Source organism: Lissotriton helveticus, chromosome 5_1 (genome assembly GCF_964261635.1).
Source record: "Lissotriton helveticus chromosome 5_1, aLisHel1.1, whole genome shotgun sequence".
Lineage (NCBI taxonomy): Eukaryota > Metazoa > Chordata > Amphibia > Caudata > Salamandridae > Lissotriton > Lissotriton helveticus.
In genome coordinates, this window is record NC_136065.1 from 1,347,558,488 (window position 1) to 1,347,574,936 (window position 16,449).

General features: G+C 43.5%; 1 protein-coding gene across 3 annotated transcripts in view; it reads left to right on the forward strand.

The window, feature by feature from the left end:
* Nucleotides 1-9,746, forward strand: part of LOC144755389 (uncharacterized) — an 890,492-nt gene extending 880,746 nt beyond the window's left edge. For all 3 annotated transcript variants that reach the window (XM_078644239.1, XM_078644237.1, XM_078644238.1), the window contains exon 7: nucleotides 9,195-9,746. In XM_078644239.1, the coding sequence (XP_078500365.1) occupies nucleotides 9,195-9,208 (14 nt within the window). In that variant the 3' untranslated portion in view covers nucleotides 9,209-9,746. The remainder of the gene's footprint in view (nucleotides 1-9,194) is intronic.
* The last annotated feature ends 6,703 nt before the right edge of the window (nucleotides 9,747-16,449 follow it).

Here is a 16,449-nt window from a genome sequence, read left to right on the forward strand (position 1 = left end):
TATCATCCCCACGTTCAAGTTGTTGGAAAATGGTAGTTATTTGATGCTCAATAATGAAGATTGTTCTGGGTTAATTAAAAGTATTCCTTTTATCGTAACAGTAAGTGAACGGGTTATTTGCTGCAGAAATGTTCTATTTCCTCCCACACATGAACATAGGGAGTTTTCAATCTGGCCACAAATACCAACCTTGGGAGCAGATTTCAACGGCATGGCAAGAATAAGAGCTCTTTTGTCTCAGAGAGAGGTGGCCTTGAGTTCGGCCCGTGAAACTTTCGTGCTTCACATAGCGAACACCCGTACAGAGGTGCAGACCCTTTTCAATACTGATTCGCCTTTCCATTTCAGCAAGATGGTTCGGACTATCTTTAACGCGTCCTCCACAAAGGCCCTGGCGCACTTTTTTAAAGTTGTTACCAGTGGTCTCGTGACTTCATTTGAGAAAATCTTTGGAGTCATCCCTGCTTTCTTTCATTCTATTTTTTCCACTGTGCTTCGTGGATTCCCATTTTTACTTGCATTACCAGCGGACGCTCTTGTGCTTTTTTACATTTTTAAATATGGATGTCCCTCCTGTGCAAGCTCCCGCCCTGCAGCTGCTGACACTGTTCCGCAATCGCATGCTAGAATATTATGGCACAATGCCGTTGGCGATATTAAGCACGGCATATGGATTATCTTTTCGATTCTCCTACTTCACCTGTGTCCAGCCTATATTTCACTGCCTGACCTGTGATTTCGATTGGGCCATTGATTTGTGTCTCTGCGGACCGGTTTCTCCTGACGTCGACTTTAATCAGCTGATGACTCCTATCATTACTCACGAGTTGGTTTGTCCTGGCGAAAGGATTATGGCTGTGGCATTGATGCATGGACTAATTGGTCCCTGGAATTTACTGGCGGCAACACAGTCTTTCTTGGAACAGAGCTTTCTTGAAAACCCACCGAGCTGTCCTCTGATTGTGATAGAGGATCCGGTGCTGGGAGAACACGTATGTTCTTTTCCGCTTTTAAATTGGATGGCTGAACTCTTTTCGGATGAAGACGGTGACTTCCTATTGGAGGCTGTTGCAGCTTATTTTGCATACACAGTTATGTCATAGACCTTTTTCATGTTTGATATGCTGAGTACTAGCATTTCATTGACAATTCATTGACTTATTTGTCAAGTTTTTATTATTTAGCTTGCCTATTGGCTTAAGACTCGATAAAGTACTTGGCTGTTTTATTTTTCTTTAGCATTAAAATTTCCTAGTTTTTAATGTTTTACCTTGCGGACCGTCCACATATAAAGTTGCAATCTGCTCTCATGAGATGGCACTTCTATTATCTTATTCAGTTCGTTTCCGGATCATGGGGAGGTGTCATCTAGGTCCTGGATATCTTTACACCGTGTTAAGTTAGCATGGGCTCATTACCGGTTTAAACGCCATTTTTCCTTTTTTGCAACTTCTGCACACGACACTTAGTTGTTGCTTTAGCTTTCAACCTAGTAGTTCATCGTGGTTTACATGAGAATAATATGTTATTGCTCTACTATCTGCTTTGCTTGTTAAACTATATCTGTACAGCGAGTGCTGAAGTTTCAAGAACAACACGATACAGAATTGTTATGAGGTCTGATCTCCACGACTTCATACTCATAACATAAGTGCAGCTTCTGCCAATTCTGGGCATGAGGCGGGTTTTATATTGCTTTGCCGAACACACATACACAACAGTTGATGCGGTTCACATGAAGAGAGAGCTGGTCTATGCTGATGTGATTCCTTCAAATCTAAGACACTAAAGTATGGGCACGCCCTAAACCAACACAAACAGACCTTCTTAGCAAATAATATAATATGTGTATTAGGGAGGGTGAGATATAAGCAGCCGCGGGCCGTGGAGGGAGTTACGGTGGGGCAGGGAGGCGGGGAGGGGGAGGGGCAGGGTGGAGCCCTCTCCACCCTGCCCCTCCCCCTCCCCGCCTCCCTGCCCCACCGTAACTCCCTCCACGGCCCGCGGCTGCTTATAAGTGTTGCTAACTCTTATTCATTTACAGCATGTTAACATACTGTCACCATTCGCTTTTTATGTACTAGTAACTATGCTGGTAATTTTGCTACTGATAATATGTGTACTTGTATTATCTAAGATACTACGCCTGAGAAGACGGCATTAGTAAATAAACATTTCAAATACACATGTGTTCTTCTTAACTCCATGTTCTGGTTTCTAAGAAATATATAACGACCGACTGTTCATGAGTTCCACGTATCCTGAGGTTCTATAAGTTCATATTCTGGATTGTCTAAACATTGAGAGTTTGTTATATCCAATGTGACACTGTACCTAGCTTGCTAAGGGGTTTTTGATTACTAAGGTGAGTTTTGGGGCACCCTAATTCGCCGAGGTTCCAATCCTCTGTCCACAGTTCTGTGTGAGAACAGAAACCCTGCGACAGGGGCACCCCCGACCCTTGCTGGAACTTCATCACACTTGCGATACAACTCCAGCAATGCGCCACCTTTACGGCACAGATACATCACGCATCTGTGCTGTTTTTGCCCCATGATGCGCCGCATTGTAAATGCAGCACACCATAGGTGACGGAACAGCGGCACAGAATGACTAACACATCCCTGGTGATGCGCCAGTCATCATAAATCTATCCCTATGCTTCTTATCTTGTTAGAGATGAACCGCCATAGGTATCATCAAAGTTTTTTGCATTTCCTAAATAGCGAACTTTAAGGAATAAATAGCGATTCTTTACCATTCCTAGTTTGCGATGAGCTATTTGCTAATTACAAATTACCCATTCATTTCCTTCATTTCCATAGGGCGGTTGGACTCACTTTTAGCTCGAACGGCTCAATGGATTTCCACGAAACTTGGCAAAATTGTAGGGACTGGTAGCCCGATGTGCCTTTGCTATGTCTCAAGATATATGCTCCAGTGGTTTTTACGAAAATTAACTTTGAAAAATATATATTGGGCTACATTGGCCTATATATATGTTGGAGCCCAAATGTAGCCCAATGTAGCCCAATGAAGCCCAATGAAGCCCAATGTAGCCCAATGCCGCCAGAGACAAAAAAACAAATGTAGCCCAAATATCAGCCAGATGTAGCCCAACTATAGCCCAGTGACAGAATGACCAATCAGCTTCGCAAACCTCCGTTACGCGAAGCGGAGCGCTGTTACAGATATATATCTTTTTTTGAACGTTAATTTCTCAAAATCCACTGGAGCACATATATTGAGACCTAGCAAAGGCACATCGGGCTACCAGTCCCTAATATTTTACCAAGTTTCGTGCAAATCCATTCAGCCGTTCGATTATTATTATTATTTTTTTTTCCCCCCGCGGGGCCCTTTTAAAACCTCCACATCAAACCTAGGGGGTCAGCGAGGATCTACTATGCCCCCTTATGGTCATTTGCCCCTTCGCTTTGGCCTCCTCTTGTCTCTCGATCCTACCGAGAGACAAGATGGCGGCCGCTACGGACTGTTTGGAATGTTTACAGACGCCGGAGAACCAATCAGCTTCGCTTCACAAAGCTCCGTTGCGCGAAAAGTACGCGTACTGGAGCGCTGCCCGGTCCGCTGTTACAGATATATATCTTTTTTTAAACGTTAATTTCTCAAAATCCACTGTAGCACATATATTGAGACCTACAAAAGGCACATCGGGCTACCAGTCCCTACAATTTTGCCAAGTTTCGTGCAAATCCATTCAGCCGTTCGGGCTAAAAGTGAGGCCAACCGCCCTATGGAAAACTCAATGTTAAAAACACGTTTTGGGACCCCCCTTTTTTCTCGACCCCCCCTGGACGAACCCCCCCCCCAATTTTCAGGGGCTGCTCAGAAACAAAATGTGCCATTTTCCTGAAAATTTCAGCCAATTCCGTCCACAAACGCCAAAGTTATTTGACATAGAATTTTCAAAAATCCCATAGGGAAAAAATCCTAACTATATATACCTACTGGCGACCGCCAGTAGGTAATATATATATATATATATATATATATATATATATATATATATATATATATGTTTATATATATATATGGATATATATATGTGGGGCACATATAATATAATGTTTCCGGGGTCCCGCGCATGGGCGGGAATATTCTAATGCTTATGACTTTGATGAGGATACCCCTGGAAGAGAACTAGGATTACAGGTAAGTAACTAATCCATCTCCTTTCTCTGATCCAAGGTGTCATTCCTACACTGTATATTTTATTTAAACAACATGCTTTAAAATAAGCTGTGGACATATGGAAATGTTCTCTCTATAAATATTTAAGGTACATAAAATAAATATAAAATAAGTTTATAGACAGTGAACAAGTAATAATACCAAAAAGTAAAATACAAACATCAGTCACATAATCTGCATCTCACATTTCTAATATTCATAAACAAGGGGATTTTCCTTGATAGAGACAGGAGTGCTAACATGGAGATGGTAACCCAGTCGCTGTAATACTCTGTAAGAGGTTAACTGTAAAAAAACATTTACATGATAATTCAGGAAATGAGGACTAGTAGATCGACTCACATTACAACTAAAAGAATATATGTCTGCAGTCCGAGCTTGAGCTCTTGTTTCCTTTCTGTACTTTCCCTCTCTCACCCATCGCTTGCTCCTCTCCCTCACCGGCCCCTTTCTGCTCTCCTTATCGTTTCCCATCTTCCCCTCGTATGTATCCTCCTCTACCTCTCTCGGTCCCCTCTCGCTCTCCTCATCTCCAACGCCGCCCCTTTCATATCTCGCGTTGTTTTCCTCTGCCAGGGAAGGGCTTCTCCGTTGCAGGCTGGCATGCCTTCTCCCCTTCTTCCCTGCTCCCCAACATCTCCCTGGCCCATCCCATAAAGGGTGCTGAGCAGGGACATGTCATCTTCTTTGTGGGGAATCAATATGCGGCAAAGTCTATCTGCTCGACATAGCAGGAGGCAATAATTCCAGCCGCACGGGCCCCGTGATGAACGCTCATAATCGCGTGGGTGTGAGAGCGAGATAAAGAGGCGCAACACACACGCACACAAACCTAGGCTACACACACAACAACACACACACACAACCACGCACACAACCACACACACAACCACACACAACCACACCCACACACACACATAACCACAACCACACACCCACAACCACACACCCACAACCACACCCCCCCCACACACAACCACACACAACCACACACACAACCACACACAACCACACACACAACCACACACACACAACCACAAACACAACACACACACAACCACAAACACAACACACACACAACCACACACCCAACCACTCACACACAACCACACACAACCACACACACACAACCACACACAACCACACACGCACACAACCACAGCCAACCACACACAACCACACACACACAACCACAGCCAACCACACACACAACCACAGCCACAACCACACACACAGCCACACATACAACCACACACACAACCATACACACACACAACCACACCCAACCACACACCCAACCACATACCCAACCACACACACAACCACACACACACAACCACATACACAACCACACAACCACACACACACAACCACACACACACACACAACCACACACAACCACACACACACACAACCACACACACACAACCACACACATCTATCTATCTATCACCCTCCCTCTATCTATCTATCGCCCTCACTCTATCTGTCGCCCTCACTCTATCTATCTATCTATCTATCTATCTATCTATCTATCTATCTATCTATCTATCTATCTATCTATCTATCTATCTATCTATCTATCTATCTATCTATCTATCCATCCATCCATCCATCCATCCATCCATCCATCCATCCATCCATCCATCCATCCATCCATCCATCCATCCATCCATCCATCCATCCATCCATCCATCCATCCATCCATCCATCCATCCATCCATCCATCTATCTATCTATCTATCTATCTATCTATCTATCTATCTATCTATCTATCTATCTATGTATCTATCTATCTATCTATCTATCTATCGCCCTCACTCTATCTATCTATCTATCTATCTATCTATCTATCGCCCTCACTCTATCTATCTATCTATCGCCCTCACTCTATCTATCTATCTATCTATCGCCCTCACTCTATTTATCTATCACCCTCACTCTATCTATCTATTGCCCTCACTCTATCTATCTATCTATCGCCCTCACTCACTCTCTATCTATCTATCGATCTATCAATCTATCGGCCTAACTCTATCTATCTATCTATCGTCCTCACTCTATCTATCACCCTCACTCTATCTATCGCCCTCACTCTATCGATCTATCTATCTATCGCCCTCACTCTGTCTATCTATCGCCCTCACTCTGTCTATCTTTCGCCCTCACTCTGTCTATCTTTTGCCCTCACTCTATCTATCTATCGCCCTCTATCTATCTATCGCCCTCTATCTATCTATCGCCCTCTATCTATCTATCTATCACCCTCTATCTATCGCCCTCTATCTATCGCCCTCACTCTATCTATCTATCTAGCTATGTATCTATCTATCGCCCTCACTCTGTCTATCTATTGCCCTCTCTATCTATCCATCACCCTCACTCTGTCTATCGCCCTCACTCTATCTATCTATCTATCTATCTATCGCCCTCACTCTATCTATCTATTGCCCTCTCTCTATCTGTCTATAGCACTCACTCTATCTGTCTATCTATCGCACTCACTCTATCTATCGCCATCACTCTATCTTTCTATCGATCGCCCTCACTCTGTCTATCTATCTATCACCCTCACTCTATTTATCTATCTATCCATCGCCCTCACTCTATCTATCGCCAACCCTCTATCTATCGCACCACCACAGCATCATTCAGGGGCACCACAACATCACTATGCGCTACCACAGCATCACTGAACACCACAGCACCACTCGTCGCCACAACAACATCACTCAGCGCCACCACAGCATCAGTCTGTGCAACCATTCAACTACTGGTTCAAATACGTTCTCTCAATGTTTCAAGCTTTATTACAAATGTCACAAAAAGATGTTAATATTTCACTTCTGTTCTTGGATTCCTGTCACAATAAAATACACTGAACATAATCTTCACAAAAGTTATTTACAAAAGTTTAAGCTATTGCATTATAAATTGCAATAACTTTTATTTAAGTATTAATTATTTAAAAAAATTAAAATCCATTTTTATTTGTAATATCAATACATCTAAGTCACGTAAATACAAAACATGTGCATTACAAATGCTATAGGTGTCACGTTTGCAAAAGTTAAAAGTATTGGCATTGTAAATGACAAAGCTATTAATTTAGCTATTTTCAAAACCAACACATAAATAAAAAATGTGTCATTTACAATACCAATAGCTCAAATTTTCCTAATGCGAGACCTATTGCATTGCAAATGCTTGTTTAAAACTGGAGGCTGTTGCATCGATGTCCCTCAAGATGGACACAATGATTTGGGTGTCATCAGCATAAGACAAATCTTAAAGTCCAAAAGATCTAATAAGTATCACCAGTGGAGAGATATACAAGTTGAACAGGGTAGGGCTCATAGAGGAGCCCAGAGGCATCCCACATGGCATCATTATGGACTCCAAGCAAAACTGATCCACCATGACCATCTCTGACCTGTTACTTAGAAAAGATGCCATAAGTTTAAGTGCCAAGTCTGTGACCCCATTTGCTGGAGCCACTCGACGAGCTGTGTCGAGGAGATGGCATCGAAGGCTGCAGATAGGTCCAGAAGGACCAGCACTGCAGACTCCCCAGCTTTCACCATGTAGCGGATGTTGTTGACTGCAGAGTCTAGTGACATCTCATTCCCATGGTTGCTCCTAAAGCCAAATTGAGAAGTGTCTAGGAGTTGGAATTGTTCAAGATAGTTCATAACCTGAAGGTTCAGATGTTTCTCGAGGATTTTAGTGGTTACAGGCAGCAGGAAAATGGGTTGATTGTTTTTTAGTTTTGCAGGATCCAAATTGGTCTTTTTGAGCAGAGGCATGACTACTGCCTTTTTCCAAAGCAGAGGAAAACAACCAGATTCAGTAACTTTATTCAGGGTATCAGTAAGATGGGGAACTATACTCTAGGCTTCTAATTGCAGAACATTAGGTGGGCAGGGTTCTAGTGAGGTGCCCGATTTAACAGCGAGCAGATAATGTTCTGTCAGCTGTTGTGTCAACATAGCAAAATACAATAAAGTTGCTATGAGGTTGTCTTTAGTAGTTAGATTTCTTTGATGGCCAGATTCTGCCTGAGATTCTACATTCAAGGAATTAGAGAGCTTTGAGTTGTGAAGGTCCAGATCTTTGTATATGTCCACTACATTGAAATAGAAGAATTTAGCTGTTTGCTCGCAGAAATCCTGGGAGTTTTGTTTGTGCAATGGAGCTGAGTGGACAGATAAGATGTTGATCAGTTTGAAAAGATCTTTAGCGGATTTAGTTGAAGCAAGCTCATTGGTGCAGTGCCCCAACTTTTCGGCCCCAATAGCCGCTTTATATTTAGGCAACATAGCCTTATAGGCTATTCTTTCAAAATGGAGGTAAGATTTCCGCCATGTTCATTCTTGGCGATGATGAACCTGCTTTAGCAGTCTGAATTTTCCGAAAACTATGGTACAAATTGTCTACAAATGTACCTGAGTATACCTTCATGTTTTGGTATTATTATTTCACACATGACCCATTAAGGCCTCCCACTGAGTGGTATAGTTAGTAACCGTGTTCAGGTCCAATCTAAAGTATTCCAGTATGGCTTCTCATAACTCCCCATGGAACAACAAATCCAGCTGGGATTGTGCTTACAACCTGCATCTGGGAGAATCTAGAGGCTGGGATTGTAAGAGTGAGCTTGACTGGGGAGTGGTCCGAAAGTGTACACAGATGTAGTATATCTCCCGTCATAGGAAGTAGGGCCGCGATGGTCAGTGAGTAGTCAATGCTGGATGAGGTACCATGCTGAGTGGACTAAAACGTGTAGCTGTATGTAATTCACCCAGCACCTTGATAGTAATTAAAATATTTTGTGCCTATAGCTAGGTAGTTTCAAAGATAACTGATGTGCAGAGTGAGCACAGTACCTTCTGAGAACTAATGTTACCAATCTGTATGTAACATTTACGTAATAATACCAAATGGATCTAAAATATTATGATTATTCTTTGCTTGCTTAGATCCTACTTCTTGAGAAGGTTGAAGAAGAGAACACATGTGAAGGTCTGGAAGATGCAGCTGCTTAAACATTTGACAGTAGCAGGTCTTTCACGGTCCAAGAGATGAGGCTGAACCTTCAAACAACATGCAGGATCAAGAGCTGATGTGCAGATAACCACATCTTGTTATGAGCGCAGGCAGGCGCTAGAGATGCCAGCTCCACCTTGATTTCAGGACATTAATTTTACTTTGGGTGAATTTATCTCTTGCTTCCGCTCATCCCTTCTCTACCTGTGCTCTTCTCTTTCCTGCCCCCTCTGTACGCTGAATGGCATTATATATCACACTAGGCTTTCCTGACTCAAATCACATCTTTTTGGGTCACTTGTTGAATACCATTAATAACAAAATATACATTTGAGGCATTTACAAGATCTGGTGACTCCTGTTATTTGTACTTCAGGATGAGATAGGCAGCTAGAGAACAACAAAATGTCTGCCTTATGAGACCTGGTACAGCAAACGTCTGCATCCAGCTTAGAAAGGAAAATAAATCATTTTACTATCCTGAGGTACCTTCCTAAGTCTGTTTTAAAGAAAGGGTTGTCTGTCACATTATTAATTGACAAAATATTATCCTTTCACAATTTCAACGACAAAAATGTCACAAACGAAAGTATATACAGGTAAATAAAGATGTATTATTCTTAACCCTCCTGTGTACCATTAAGATATTGCTATATAGTCAATATGCAAGGCTGTTAAGTTACAAAGAGTAAATCTATACTTACCCTCATATGTACACTTACCTTCATTATACGGTAATTGATATTTTTTAGTCAGTATTCAGGGAGGACAATAGTTAAAAGTTAATATTGTGGTAGAAATACCATTCTAAGTGCACGTTGTTACTTTGGCACACATCAGAAAGGATATTTACTATTTTCCTTAACCCCTTCCATGCTCATGAGGAGCTCAGCTCGTCATGCAGCACAGTGCTCGTGTGCTTATGACGAGCTGAGCTCGTCATGACCACACCCGTTTTTATTGATGTCCAGCACAGCAGGGGAAACTCTCTAGCAGCGAAGAGGTTAAAATGTTCTTATTAACACACCTACAAAGATTATAAAGAAAACGTCACAAAGCACAAAAGCAATTACTACATGATAATATACAACTTATAAAATAACTCTAACCAGCGATGTCCCAACATTTTTGAAGGTACTTAAAGGACAATCATTACGTGCATAAAAATAAGTGTTTTTCATTCAAATAAAGGTGGAAAGGAACAAGGAAAGCACAAGTTTTAAATGGCGAATATTGCATATTTTGTATTTAAAGCAAATTCTCCACTGAGCCTTGTAAAATAATTGTATAACATATCTTTCAATGTCTCAGACTGAGGGAGATGAGCAACTTTGATCTGAAATAGGTATTAAATATATGTAATGAAAAAGGTGTAGAAAAGAATCCATTATACAGGAAGTATAACATTTAGGTAACTTATTCCAACTATGAGGAGACAAAGGGATTTCTAATTTCCAGTCACACTCTGTATATAAATAACTTTTATAAGAAATTATATACACTTAATAGCATTGAAAATCTTTCTCTGATGAATCACAATTCATATATATAACGGTTTACTTGTCAAAATTATACCCAACTCTATACCAAACTCTAGAAGCATGCCCTTGGCTCCAATATGGTTACTGTTGCTCATGGTATGTGTGGGCAGGGTTCAGTCTGCATGAGGCAAGACATACCGTGCAATAATCTGATTTTAGTGATCCAGATATTGCACGTTAAGTGCTGGTGCACATCTTCTTTAAGACTTCCCACAAATTCCTGTTTTTCCAGTATTGGGGTATCTTTCATAGATTCACATGCTTGAATCATTCCCTGTCACCGAGATGGGAGGCCCACGGTAAAATAAAAAAGCAGTGCCATAAGAAATAAATAGGCCTAAAGAAGCCAAAGGCTATATCTTAGCAGTCTATCTATGTCCTTTTAGGAAAAGGGCCAAAAGTCAGCTCTAACCAATCAGCCATCAGCACCCTTTAGAACACTCCCAACAGAAGCAGCTCTCCTCAGATTTTCACTGCACGTTGTGTGGAGGGGAGTCTCCCTGAGTGCTACTCAGTTTTCTTCTCTTCAGCTCTTCATGCAAGCATGTCTGATCGTAAGGGCCCTATTCCGCTCCTACTGGACCTGTGGGAAGAAGAAGGTCCACATGGATGATCTTCACAAAGATTGTCTTTATTGCCTCTACCACAAACATGAGGCTAAAGACTGTAAAATCTGCCGTACCTTCCCCAACAAGACTCTAAGGGAAAGAGAGGCAAGATTACTCTTATGGCTCAAGTCTAAAGAGCGTCCTCCTTCTTCGGCTGAGGAAGAGGACTGAGCTTCTACATCTAGCAAGAGGGCTAGGTCTCAAGAAGGCTCCTCAGGTGAGGGAAGGAAACAGCTGAAAACTTCCCAAGAAAAATCTCCTCACAAAGAAAGAAGTTCTAAACACTCCTCTGAGCCAGCATCATCTCTGCCTTCTACTCCACTCACAGAGCGTCCAAGATCATCCTCTTCAGAAAGTGTGAGTAAAAAGCACAAAAAATCTGTGTAGACGACGACTTTTATCAAATCGTCGACGATATGTGTTACGTCGTCAACACCATCGTCGACGGCGACTATTTAGACGACGGCTATTTTATCACCTATCTCATCGACGAGAATTTCTATATCGATGAGACCATCGTCGAAACCCGTCGACGACGCATCATAGACGAAGAAGCTATCGACGAAGATTCCAACTGCACCGTCGATGATGACACCGTTGACGGGAGAAGCATCGATGACAATACTGTTGACAGGAGAGGCATTGACGACAATACCAACGATGGTACCATCTACGAACGTACCTGTGATTCTACTACCGCCGACGACAGGACCGTCGATGTGAGACATTCCTACCATTCATATCTCTGCACCGTCGACACCCCAGTCAACGAGAGTTTAACATAATAAAAAAAGAATTCAAAGGCCTTTTTTAAGATTATAGTAAAATTTCTCAGTTACCACCTTTCATCTATTAGAAGGCTTCATGGAGGCGAGGATTATGATGAGGAAGAGGAGGAAAATCCATACAGAGTGGCTCATAGTCCATCTGAGCTTAAAGTTAAATGTCAAGATACTGACGAGGATGATTACGAGGAGCAGCACTACTACCATGGCCAATATATGGCTCCACGGCATACATACCAGTTCCATCACAGGCAGAAATCTCGTCAGAGGGAAATGTCTCATCTTCCTCCAGCACTTATACAAGACCTACAGGCTATGTTGGCGGATTATCGTCAGAGATTTTCTCCTCAGCAGATTCCAACCGAGAACCCAATTCCACAGGTTAAAGTACCAGGGCCTACTCGACCTAGTACACCAACTCCTGCACAAGAGCCAACTGGACATCAAGACACTTCCTCCTCGGATGAGGAGATTGAGGAAGGTGAGTTACCTAAACAGGCAGATGTTCCAGATCCTTGGGATGATTATATCAAAGAAACACCATCTCCGCCTCCGCATTTGCCCTCTGATTCTCCTTCTGAGGACATAGTAGGATTTTGTCATTTAATGCAGAGAGCAGCTTCTAGGTTCCAGCTCCCTATTACGGGCAAACAAATAGACTGTTTTTTACATTATTTCAAAGAGGATACTAGAAAGATCATTTGCTCTATTACCATCATTGATTACAACTGGCAAGAGGGTGTGAAAATCATGAAGACACTGGCATCCATAACTGCGGTGTTACCTCGAATATAGAAAAAATACTGCACTCCAGAGAACAGTCCATCTTGCCTCGTAGGTCATCCGAGGCCAGATTCGGTAATATCTCAGGCTGCACAACGGCTTTCGAAAAGTCCAGCAACACCAATTACCACTCCTCCAGACAAAAAAGGACGTTGTATGGGCCTTTTGGGGAAAACATTCTTTTCTGTGGCTGCAGCTTCGATTAGAGCTGCCAATGCCTTGGCAATCATTGGCCGTTATGACCGCCAAATGTGGTCCGATATAGCAGGATTGATAAATCTTATCCCAGAGGATCAAAGAGAGGAGGCACGGAAGATCTGAAACAATTGACTGCGCGTTAGATATCGCTAACGCGAACTTTCGACAGTTAGCTGGGGCAGCTGTTCTTCGACGCCAAGGTTGGCTTAAGGCAACTGCCTTTAGACCCGAAGTTTAGATGAAGATACTGGACATAGCTTATGATGGGGATTCCCTGTTCGGGAAACATATAGATGGCGCACTTTTGGCAATCAAAAATGACACAGACACTGTAAAATCTTTAGATGCTCTACAATAACACTGCATAGCTTTCAGAGGAGCCAGAGGGTGAGGTTTCTATACATATCAGGCGGCTATCAGTCGAATCAGCAATATCGACAGTACCAACCTCAGTACCGAGAGACGTATAACCAATCCTCTTACCGTCAGTCATCCACGACTGGTTTCTCTCGCCAGGGTGGCCAAAAGAGAACACAACAGCAAGGCCAGGTTTTGGCAGGAAAGCAATGAGCTTCTCAGGGTGCCAGTTAACCATTCCCCCCTACTACTGGGTGCGAAAATCTCTGTTTATGCACAGCGGTGGCACAAGATCACTTCAGACCGCTGGATGTTGGACCTTGTCACCAAGGCTCATACACAGGAGTTTCTCCAGATACCACCTACCACTCCGTCCATGGGTCCCCCTTCCTCTCGTCTTCACTTATTGTGCACAGAAGTCTTGATCATGCTCCTCAAGGAAGCAATAGAATAAGTACCGTCCATGCAGAGAGGAACAGGTTTCAACTCTTGTTTCTTCCTAATCAAAAAGAAGACAGGAGAATGGCGACCAATTCTGGATCCCCGCAATCTCAACAAATTTCTCCAAAAACAAACTTTCCGATATTCTGGGGTGCTTGAACAAAGGGGATTTCATGACTTCTCTGTATATGGAAGATGCGTATTTTCATATCCCTATCCATCCAAAACATCAGAAATAACTGCGATTCACAGTGGCTGGCACCCACTATCAGTTAAAGGTGCTGCCGTTTGGTCTAAAATTAGCACCACGGAATTTCACCAAGTGCTTAGCACTGGTAGCAGCGACTTTACGATCCCGGGAGATCCAAGTTTTCCCATACCTTGGTGATTGGCTGCTCAAAGCTCCGTCAAACCAGGAAGCCAAGGTTGCTACAACAATGTGTCTCTGTCTGTTCAATTCATTAGGGCTCACTTTGAACAAGGGAAAATCAAATTTGATTCCAACTCAGAACATTCTATTCCTTGGAGCATCCCTGGACACCGTCCAGTGCAAAGCATTCTTGTCTCAAGATCGGCAAGTGCACCATCAAAAATTAGCGAAAACCATTTCAAAAAGAGCGTCAGTTTCTGTTCGAACATTCACATCGCTCCTAGGAATGTGCTCCTAAGCGATCAACTTGATCCCTTTAGCGCGGCTCAAGATGAGACCTCTTCAAGAGGAATTACAGAAACAATGGCAACAGGCATTGGGTTCTTTCGAGGATGTTATACAAATAACCCCACGTATGGTGGACGCACTCCGTTGGTGGTCTCAAACAGCAAATCTTGCCCAAGGTCTCTCCTATTTGCAAGACATCCCGGATTTCATATTAACGACAGACGCTTCCATGGAAGGGTGGGGAGGTCATTGCAGGATTTACAGATCCAGGGAAGATGGTCTCAGATACAGAAACAGCAGCACATCAACAGTCTGGAGCTTCGAGCCATATTCTTGTCTCTTCAAGCTTTCCTTCCAAGGATAGCAGGTTCCTCGGTGCTGGTCCGTACCAATAATACGACCCGCATGTATTACATAAACAAACAAGGAGGACCAAGGTCCATAACGCTTTCCCAGGAAGTGCAAGAATTGTGGGAATGGACAACGTTGTACGGAATAACCTTGAAAACCGAGCATGTCGAAGGTCTACACAATACACTAGCGGATTCGCTAAGCAGATCTCTATCCAGCTGCCACGAGTGGGAGTTAGAACAAACTCAGGTGAACAAGATCTTTCAGAAATGGGGCAAATCAGCTCTAGATCTGTTTGCGTCACAGGAGAACAAGAAATGCCGATATTACCCCAGCAGGTTCCCTCAACCGGGGTCAAAGGGAAATGCCCTTTCAATGAGATGGTCTGGGATCTATGCCTACGCTTTTCCTCCATTCCATTAATCCCCAGAGTGCTCAAGAAATTGAAACTGGATGGCAGCCGCCTAATTCTGATTGCACCCCGTTGGCCCAGACAGTATTGGTTCCAGGAGCTTCTTCCGTTGTCACAAGACAAACCCATTCGCCTGCATCCGACACGACCATGTTATCACGGAACAGTGGTGAGGTAGTCCATCCGGATTCACAATTGCTGCACTTGCACGCATGGCTCCTGAATTCCTAGAGTTCAAGGATCTCAGTATTTCACAGGACTGTCGATACATACTGTCTAAATCCCGTGCTGAAAGCACTATCAAAATGTATTGTTTAAAATAGAGAAGATTATGTTATTGGTGTGAAGCCAATAACATGAATCCAATTCAAGCTCCTGCTGAGCAGATTTTACCTTACTTACTCTCTCTGGCCAAGTCTGTACTCACTTTCTTGTCAGTAAAGGTTCACCTGGCTGCTATTTCCAGATACAGGAAATCTCCAACCTTCCTTCTTTATGTTCGTCTTCTCTTGTAAAACAATTCATAAAAGGACTTTTTCGCACTGTCCCTCATGTGCTTTCGCCGCCTCTGGAGTGGGAACTCAATGTGGTATTAACCCTGCTTATGAGTGGGGACATTTACCTACTTTGCAGCCAAGCGGAAGGCATCAGTTTCACGCACCAGCCAAGCAGCGCATCGGTCTCCCAGCCTCCCGAGCCCACCTCTCGCCGGTGGGTGCTGGTGGAGGCACCATCTTGTAGGATTGAGGCGAGGATACCGGCAGCAAGACTCCAAGGCGGTAAGGGGCGCGAGGGACCAGCGGGGCTGCGAGCGTGCGGGGACTTCATTTCCCAGAAGTCCCTGCAAGACCAAGGAAGAGCTTCCGGTCCGCTCTCCCTGCTGGCCCGCCCCCCGCCCATCTAAGCCAGCTAAAAGCGTCCCTCTCCCTCCACCTCGTGGGACATTTACCTACTTTGCAGCCAAGCGGAAGGCATCAGTTTCACGCACCAGCCAAGCAGCGCATCGGTCTCCCAGCCTCCCGAGCCCACCTCTCGCCGCACCCGCTTCGCGGGT